The sequence below is a fragment of the Nuphar pumila genome, chromosome 8 (genome assembly GCF_984573655.1).
Source record: "Nuphar pumila chromosome 8, dmNupPumi1.hap1.1, whole genome shotgun sequence".
Classification (NCBI taxonomy): domain Eukaryota; kingdom Viridiplantae; phylum Streptophyta; class Magnoliopsida; order Nymphaeales; family Nymphaeaceae; genus Nuphar; species Nuphar pumila.
The window spans coordinates 75,423,277-75,433,611 of record NC_143256.1 but is presented as its reverse complement, the minus strand read 5'-3'; the positions used below and the strand labels follow the sequence as shown (position 1 = coordinate 75,433,611).

The window sequence follows — 10,335 nt, the reverse complement described above, 5'->3', positions numbered from 1 at the left end:
CTTGCTATAACAACAAGTGGCGCCAATGATAATTTTTGGACAAAAAAGAGCTCTAACGATAATTTTTGGACAAAAATGAACTCTAACGATAACCTAAAGCGCTCTAACGACACCTTAGAAGACTCTAATGATAAGCTAGGTTGTCATCAGTGCTCTTGGGCAAAAACGCTAACAATAACCTGACCAGTCATCAGCGAAATTGAGTAAAACAAGCTTGATAGGCTAACTTATTTTGCTATAACTTCCTATCTGGATGTCTGTTTGAGGTGATTTTTATTGAGTTGAAAATCTAACATCCTCAATGTTAGTTCATATTTGAAGTATAAAATCAAATTCGATTGTTTTGGTGGTAAAAATTGTAGTCAAAGTGAGCGCTACCTAAAAACAGGTTTTTTTACTAAACAAGTCACTTTATTTTGGTTGTAACTTTCTACGTTGATGTCGTATTGACCTGATTTTTAACTCATTGAAAAGTTAAGATCATCTAGTTTAATTTATATTTTGGATAAAAACCTTGAGGATGTTGTTTTAGAAGCCTAAAATGGAGTTGAAGTTAGCATAACCTTATAACAAGTCAAAAATACTAGATTTTGACATGAAATGACTCAAGTCAAAATTTGTGTGTCTACATCTTCACAAGAACATTTTTGCTTGTTATGATAAAAAATGTAACCATGAGATCGGTCATGGGCTTCGTACCGACGTTGATAGCAATGCACTACTTGCACACGTAGTTGTTGTGTTGTTCTCTTCAGTTCCTCTAGTTTTTATTTTACCTTTGACAACACAACGATTGACACATGTCGTCCAGTTTTTTTTTCTCTCAAAAAGTTTCATTAGCATGAACCTTTTAATAAGAGAAATTAGGGGCTTGTCACGTATGATGAGAATCCATGAATTAAAGTACTCTACTATATTAGACGCTAAGCACTCATATCTTTTCATTGAAAAGTGATTGTTAGCCCAATGTTTTGGTTTCATGTTAGTGACAATATAATTGTATGCGGCTTTATCTTGCTCTCAATTTTTTTGAAAAAATAATTGTATTGTTGTCTCGTGGTTGCTTGAGCTAAAAAAAACCCTAAACGATAAAATCTGGTGATAAATATTAAATAAAACACATGAAAACATAACATCCACAGTAACAATCAAACACAAATACACATGGGGCTATTAAATGCTCATATCTACAAAAAAGAAAAAGGAAAAAAGTTCAGAATGAAATATAACAATATATATATATATATATATATATATATGTGTGTGTGTGTGTGTGTGTGTGTGTGTGTGTGTGTCTAAAATTAGTATATAACTCAGCTTTAGACCTAATGTGGGAAGTCGATGAGAAGGATGATATCGCAACCTTATTGAAATGCAACAACAAATTTCATGAGACTTGCCGCAAGGGGAGAGGAAAAATGATTAGAGTTTTAGTGTGAAAAGGGTTATAGTTCTTTCCAGAAACAAACAAAAAAATAAAAACAAAATGAACAAAAATGACTTTATATATGATTCAACAAAGCATGTGATGTTACACAGGTTCGCATGCCAAAAATTCGCAGAGATCGATATGTATTTGTGGATCTCTTAAGAGAAAATTTATGTATTTGGGAGGAAATTTGCATTTTTGGGAGAAACTTTGCAAATTTGGTTGGAACTTCGCCTATCTTGAGGAACTTTATATATTTGGGACAACTTTACATATTATGATGATATATATGAGAACTTAGTTAGGTATTTGCAAAGTTTCGATGTTTGGGCTTAGAAGGATGTTTGCAATTATTATTATGTGAACTTTGCAATGTCCACAAAAAAATATGTGAACCTTCTTTTAAGTGGGAATTTGGGATACTCGATGAGTATAGCGATGTATCCTGCAGACTCTGTGACTTTTGCACATGCGAAGGGTAAAATGGTCCTAACGATGTTGGCTATTTCTGATTTTTGTCATCAGACATATTTTGGCAAATTCTAGGGCTATTAGGAAAACACATCATTTTTGCCATGATCATTCTCCATTACTTATTTCAATATTTTTGTATTTCTAACATTTAAGATTAACTACAAAAACTTCACTGACACATATTTTGAGTTTTACGAAGTCCATTCAAATTACTGCATAAATTACAAAGTCCAACAACGTGTACCTAGCTTTATCATCTACTCAGAGAATATCGATGTCATTCAAATTACTGAGATGAATATCACTAGCACTGGTTTGCCCACGTGGTTTCACATCCTCTACAGTGATCATTTGGTCATGTACAACATCAATTGTTCATTTTTTTATTGTTGGCACGTCGAATATTATATCTCTAATCGGTTCGAGCAACTGCATGTCCTTCGTGTGCCTGAGTTGAATGTTTGGGACGTCAATATCATTCACTATTTAGGATAGTTGGATGATCGTCAATGGGTTGAGCTCAATATATGGTGCCTCAAGTAGATGCACATTATCCACTTATTTTTTAGCTTTGCGAGCAACTAAGTAAACGTCACCACAAAATAACATCGATTTCACATGATCATCGTTCAACACATCCATCCATATATGTTGGCTATCTAAGTTCGAAGAAAATTTGTATCAAAAGATCATTGACTCTTTCATATATCCAGTTTTAAGAGACATTAAAGCCATAAATTTCTTATAGCTAATGTTTTTGGAGACGATTATAGATCTTCAAGTAGGGTGATCAGTGTTACGATAGTGTACTCTAATCATTTTAGAGTCTATCATTAATTGCCTACACCAATCACACAATATATCATTCATTTAATGAAAATAGCATGTGATCAGCTATATACACTTCATACGTTTAATTAACATAACTACCTAAAACAACTTCTCTGAAAATCAACTACCACAATAGCTCCCTAACTCATATTCAATGGTTGTGTATAGTAAACCATAGCCCCATTACAACAACACAAAAACATCGAATATTAACTAAAGGACAAACAAACATAAATCAGCTCAAACACAACTTCGGTTTGCAAGTCTTAAATAAATCCATAACTACACTGTGAGGTTTAAGTTGGATCTGGAGCCAAAACCAGATCGTATTTGAAATTTGGATCTTTCATGAGATTATATTTGAAAAGATCCATATCCTAGTTATTTGTGTCCATACTTGTCACTAGTAACCTATACATGTCTATATGAGTTGGATTTGGATATCTAAAGATCTAACTTTGAGTCCAACTTTTCTATGGTGCAGTTGCAAACCCTAGAAAGCAGATCCATGCTACTTTCCTTTATATAAAACAAACATGACATTTGTACTTCTTGCAGAAAGCAGATGAAAGGAACTAAAATCCTTGTAGATTTGCCTTCTTTGAAGTTTTGGTTTCTCAACTAATCAAGCTATCTTAGACCACGTTAGATTAGACCAAAAGGCTTGTGTTTCCAATTGGAACGATGGAACTACTACCGAGGTGGAAACGTTTTGTCCTTCCTGAAAAAAGAAATAGATGCCATGCAACGAGACAAAACTTTAATTCCATGGAATCAGGCAGATAAGTGCCCTTGGGGCCTTTAAAAATCAATGGAAGCAACAGAGTCCAGGACAACAAAGTTACGCCCCTAAGAGTGCGACTCTGTTGCCCCAACAAATTTGAACACAAGTCCTCCGATTTGTCGGGAGCAATGCATTCCACAATGGGACCTACATGGAAAAAGGGTCCCTCCATTGAAATGGAAACAGGCCCTAACGGGATGGGATCAAGGTAGGGTAAACAACAGTTATTGAAAATGCTTCCTAGAGGGAGGGGGGGAGCACGCTTCCCAAGAAACATGCTTACGGAATTCCTTTCGTTTACCAATCGCTTTCCCTTTGCTTCTCTTGTTTTTTATGATCTTCATGTTAGTATTTATATTTTTTTTTTTTGTTTCCAACACACCTTCCCCCTCTTTTTGCTATTGCTTCCATTTTTCACTTTCACAATGGCTTCCAAAATGAGTCGCACTTCCGGCTTCACGCTACTTGTTAACACTCACTTCCCTGTTTGTGCTTCATGCATCGGTTCCCGTAGTATCCATTTCACTTCCTGGCAACTATGAGGTAAAGATCTTTGCTGTGCATACCTTGGGTCGAGCAGACCGAAAATCAACTTGGTGCAGAGATGATGACTTCATGTTTGGACATAATCATGGCTCGACAACCATAGAAGTAGAAGATTATGTACACAAAAGAAAGACGGAGCTATTTAGACAGTCACAGAACAATCAGGGTTCAAATGAACTAAGGAATACATCACTGAGACGCCAAAATGAAGCTTTTCAAAGAAAATGAAAAATAAAAAGGTCATCGTTACGGAACCACAGCCTGCTGTTTTATTTTCGATGGAACAAATGAACTAAGAAATCCCAGCCTGTGCAATAAAGGAATTTACCGCACAGGCTGTTGATTGTAGTGAGCCTTCTCCTTTTTCTTTGCAGCAGCAACCTTTGCACTACGGGCAGCAGCCTCGATGGACGCCGCTTTTGCAGCAGCATCCAACTCTTTCCCCGATTTCTTCTTCTTCATAGAAGCTATTTTCTTCAGCTTCTCTTTTAAGTCAACCTGAGAAGTGTCTTCCTCGGCTTGTTCAGCCTCCGCAGCTTCCTCTGGGCCATGAGCATCAGCGCCGTTTGGCTGGTCTTGTGGATCTTTTGCTTCCTTAGATGACTTGTCTTTCTTTGCCTTCTTCTTTTTGGCATTTTTACTCTCTCCAGCTGTAGCACCGCTCTCTTTCCTTTCTGCAGTTCCATTCAGTTCATCAGGTTTTTTCTCTTCGCCACCTACAGCAGCAAGTCATGAAAAATCACTGGACATGTGGGTTCAAGGCACAGAATACTAAAACAATATCCACGCATGCACATGCAAACTATAAAACCATTAAAATATGACACGAACAAAAAACTTTGAATGGAGAGACCAGTAAAGAAACCCGATACAAAATTGGACAAGTTGTTCGAACATAGATAAGATCTCTGCACGCTTAAGAAACTTGAATTTTTTATTGTCTGAGAAAGCCTATTAGAAAGACAGCACACAAATCTTACAAACCCAAACTGCAGATCAACGAAGCTATTTGCAAATGCTTTGACTATAGGTAAAACAAGAAGCATGAAAATTGTTCATGCTAGACTGGGCAACTCCATCAAGCTTGGCCCATCCAAACTATAAGCCGCTACAAGGCATGATATCCAAACAATGGAAGCCAGAGATTGAAAAGAACCAAGCACAAGTGAAACCAACTATGAGATGCGCAGTCAGGTGTCCCATGAAGGACTAGAACTTATTCAAGCCCACTTGAGTTAGCATCAAGTTGCCACTTGCAATCCAAGATCAAGTTAGGCAGGCAAACAATGTGAATGTCAAAATTTTGTTATTACCTTCAGATTCATCTGGCTCAGTCGACTTGTTCAGACCCAGCTCAGCCAGAACAGCATCAAGTTCTGCTAGCTCCTTCTTCTTCAGCTCTTTCTTTGAGAGCTGCCTTTCAGTCTCTTTTGGTGCCACAGAAGTTTGAACTGGTTTATTCACTACTGGTTCAGCTCGTGCAAGCACATCAGGTTCATGCTCCTGCTCATCATCATCAACATCATCACCTTCCTCCAGCATATCATCTTCAGTTTCACTTTCCTGTAGAGACCAAGAAAAAAATTAGCATAATTAAGAAACATACAAAAACTTTGATTCTTACCAAGAAAGAAAAGGTGAGGCAGGCCAGTTGTCAAATGGAAATAATTCAAGAGTATTGTGGATTCCACTGTTACATCACCTTAGTCTCAACTTTCTTACCAAGCCAGTTGCCTCATGCAAATTCTTCTCAAAACCATACTAAAAAAAGAAAGAGGAATCTCAACACACAAACATAAATAGAAAAATGAACTTAGCTTTCACCCAGGAGCCAGGAGCCAGGAGCCAAAAACAAAAGAAAGAAGCATAACTTCCAAAGATTCAACAACTCTTTGTTATAAATACACATTTAGATATAAACTGTTCACCTATTGAGCATATGGTTCAAATCAACAAGCTAAACATGTGCATTCACACCATCACAGATGACAGATGTTCTAATTGTCATAACAATTTGTTACACGCTGCAGCACTCTTGCCACTGCTCATATCTCAGACATGTTCCAGAATGCACTAATACTACCAAATACTCTTCTGTACGTCACTGACCAGTGACCAAACAAATATTCCATGTCCCAGAAGAAACTTATCAACTGTAAGATCTCTCCACAAACACGAGAGAATTACAAAGCCAAACTGGTCAGACACTATGATCTGCTCTTTATTCCTCAGGGCTGACATCCTATTGCTTACCCTCCCCCTTCCCCACTCTTGCCACTGCTCATCTCAGACATATGCTTCAGAATCCACTAATACTACCAAATACTCTTCTGTACGGCACTGACCAGTGACCAAACAAATATTCCATGTCCCAGAAGAAACTTATCAACTGTAAGATCTCTCTCCACAAACACGAGAATTACAAAGCCAAACTGGTCAGACACTATGATCTGCTCTTTATTCATCAGGCATGACATCCTGTTGCTTGACCTCCCCCCCCCCCTCTTTTATTTTCTTATTTTTATTGATAAAGTTTTCCTTCCCAAGTTTCAATAAAAAGGAAGAAATAATAGGGTTACACTTTAGAGAAATTCACACCTAGGCCTTGGACTACTAATTTATTAGCCAAGGCCAAGGCCCGGTTCAATCAGGCTCATGCATAATAACCCACCTATTTATATGCATTATAGATGAGGCTCCATCACCGCAATGACAATTAAAAAATGTCTGTACTAAGGCAGAAGTCATGCATGATAAACAATCAGCAGGGACAGCCCTATCTAATCAATATCGAGCATGAAAGTTGGGCCAAGTATGGCCCATGAGAGGCCAATAACCAGGAAGCTCACAGTACCCAGAGCCCAATGCCCCTTAGCCCTAAAAATTACACACAAAAATCCTCAAAAGTAGGCTTTTTTTTTTACTTGACACCTTTGCAGTGAAAATATGCACTCATTCAGCTAGTATCACAAATATTATTAAAAAAGACAACAAAAACAAATCTTTGGCAAAAGGTGCAACCGTAGAAATAAACGCAATCCAGTGATAATAATTGACCAAAATATTTGAACTGACCATGAACCAAACCCAGACCTGTTAAAACAAACCAATCAGAGCACCACTCATTTCAACCAAATCGTCAAACTACTAATCCTGTTTCCCTCTTTCAATAGTTTACCTTTCACATTTCACAATGCCATGAAAATAGCAAAAGGAAACCCATATGGATAAGAAAGGCAACAACAATTACCTAGGAATGCACATTCAGGCCAAAGAGAAGGTACAAACTATCAGCATGTCATCTGTGACCAAACTCACAAGAACCAACCTGTTAGATGTATATACTTGGTTATTCAGGGAAGCATACAGCCAAATTTCATTCTAGAAAGTTCACACAAAGAGCTTGTAGGGAATACGAAAGCATCCCATCAAAAATTCAAAACTACTCAAATCCCCTTCTAGTCATACATGCCATCATGTTAGAAACCATTCTTAAACAGTACACAATTTCTCTCGGGGCCCATCAAGCATCTAAAAAGGATTTAGGTGTAATAACAAGAGAGAAGAGGCAACACTTCCTGGCTGGAAGAAGCCTCCACAAGATTATAACATAAAATCTAGAGGCGGCAAACAACTTTATCTCAGGTTCTCTTAATTTCTCTACAATCTAGGCACCTCTATACAACCGCAAACAAAGAGTCCAATAAAAACTTAAGAGTTGATAACAGAACTTTTTCTTCTTTCTCCGATTAGAAAATAAAGTACGAATAAGGAAGCAACTGAGGCAGTTATAGCAAGAATCTCAAACCTTAAAAATCTGCAAATATGTTGTTTAATAAAGAAACCTAAAAACATTAAGATGCATGTTTTGTCCCATGAGGGACCTGTTAAAATGTATACTCAAAAACATTATTGTAAGTATAAATATATATACTTATATACCTAGAGATACGTATACATATGTTATATGTATACGTATCTCTATATATAAGTATATATATTTACACATTTTTCCCCTTTTTACCCGAAAAGGGTATTTTAGTCCTTTTACACTTTTGCGCATATTCCATTTGGAATATGTTGTAACTTTTTCTTTATTTTTTAATTTCTTTTATTTTTATTTTTTGCTTTTTGCTTTTTGCTTTTTGCTTTTTCAAAAAGGTGCCTTGGGGGTCTCCCCAATAGAGTCGTTGGGGAGCCCCCAACGGTCACAATTGTGACCGTTGGGAGCTCCCCAACGACTCCTTTGGGGAGCCCCCAAGCACCTCCCACTTCTTGTATAAATAGGGGTGTTCCCCCTTGTATATTGTTAAGCTTGAGAGTCTCAAGCATTCGGTTCCTTCTATAAAATACATGCCATTGTGCATGTTTATTATTTTTACGCTTTTGCGTATTTGTTCAAGTATTGTGAGAGTGCCTTCGTGCACATCCTTTTTCATATTCTTTGTGCTCGTATGTGTATTGTCTTTTCATAGACAATTTTACATGGTATCAGAGCAAGGTTGATTATTGAAGATCGTGGGATTCTCCTTTTTTCGAGTGCCTCGAAAAACGTGCCTTCCGATTCTTGGAGATTGAAGTGGTGGATCTTTCTTCTCAAATATTTTAGAAGGATCTTGTGCAAATTTGGTGTTGGAAATATTGTGTTGGTACGCTTTTTTCTCTATCTCTTCTCTCTAATGGGTGAAAAAGAGTCCCATTTTGCTCTTGGTTTCAAATTAAATGGGTCCAACTATCATGTTTGGGCCGGAAATATGGAGGCTCATATAAAAGGAAAAGGCCTATGGGGATATGTTCTTGGCACTATTCCGGAACCGGAACCCAAGATTACCATAGTTAAAGAAGGCGAAATCAAGATTCTTGAGGAGAAGAAAGAACCAAAGCTCTTGAAGAATACTCCAAGAAACACGATGAATGGGAAATGAAGAATTTCAAGATTCTCTCTTGGTTTTTCTCATCCGTAGAAACCAAGATTAATGCCAACATTATTAAATTCAAAAAGGCATCGGAAGCTTGGCATTATCTTGAAAAAATGTACACCTCAAGGGATCTCTCTCACAAGTATTACCTTCAAAAGAAGACTATCTCTCTCTCCCAAGGTGAAATGACGATTAGGGAATACTTTGCCGATCTTTCCTCTATTTGGGATGAGCTTGCAATGCTTGAACCTAAATGGAGTGGAGAGGCAATTGAGCTCCGTCATAAGCAACTTGAAGAAGATCGGTTTTTCAACTTCTTAAATGGGCTAAGGCCCGAATTTGAGCAAATAAGGTCATCTCTTCTCTCCTCTTTCACTCCCCCTTCTCTTGAAGATGTTCTCACCAAGTTAAGTGGTGAAGAGACTCGTATGAATTTATGTAAACAAGGACCAAATATTCTTGCGGTCCCTTGTAATATTGAAGAACATAGTGAGGTCAATGCCGTATCAAGACCCGGAAACAATGTAAAAACCTATCGTCCCCCTCATTTTAAATTCCAAAATCAAGGTGAAAATGGTGGTCAAAGAGGAAGAAGGGACTATAGCAAAACTATTTGTCATTTTTGTAAAGAACCGGGACACATCAAACCCGTATGTCCTAAATGGAAGAGACTTCTTGCTATGGCTACTACTGGGGTACCACAGAAGGATGAGGCATCTTCAAGTGGGACCCTTTCTATAAATCAAATAGTGGAAGCCCTTCAACCTCTCCTCAAGGGATCTACCTCCGGTGCGGCCGTATCCACGTCTTCTCCTCCAGGTAAAATCTCTTGGCTTTTGGACTCTGGTGCATCTTTTCATATGTCCCCAAACTTTTTGTCACTTTCCGATTATTTGAAAAATCGTTCCCCATCTTATGTCTCCACTGCTGATGGAACCTCTCTTGAAATTAAAGGAATAGGTAATTTTGAAACTCAAGAGTTTTCTATTCCAAAAATCAGATTTATACATAAACTTAACTTAAACCTCCTCTCTGTTTCTCAACTCACGGACCATGGTTGTGATATTAAATTCTCTTGTGACAAATGCTTAATACAGGATCGCCAGTCCGGGAAGTTGATTGGGGAAGGCTTTAGAAGAGGAGATCTATACTATATGGAATCTCTTCAAGTTCCAAAAGTTTTGTGTAATGTTGCCCGACATAAAGATATAAATGTATGGCACAAAAGACTTGGTCATCCTAATATCACCAAGTTATCATATTTACATTTTGCAAAAGACCTATGTAAAAGCTTTTTTTCTTGTAAAGACTGCATTCTCGGAAAAATGTGCAGCTTACCTTTTGAGCAAAAA

General features: G+C 37.5%; 1 protein-coding gene across 1 annotated transcript in view; it reads right to left on the bottom strand.

The window, feature by feature from the left end:
- Positions 1–4,182: 4,182 nt before the first annotated feature.
- The window catches only part of LOC149829977 (uncharacterized), a 34,627-nt gene continuing 28,474 nt past the window's right edge, over positions 4,183–10,335 (bottom strand). Inside the window, exons 2-3 of the mRNA XM_090016213.1 lie at positions 5,378–5,627; positions 4,183–4,780 (exon numbers count right to left, since the gene is read on the bottom strand). Coding sequence (XP_089872339.1) covers positions 4,389–4,780; positions 5,378–5,627 — 642 coding nt within the window. The 3' untranslated portion in view covers positions 4,183–4,388. The remainder of the gene's footprint in view (positions 4,781–5,377; positions 5,628–10,335) is intronic.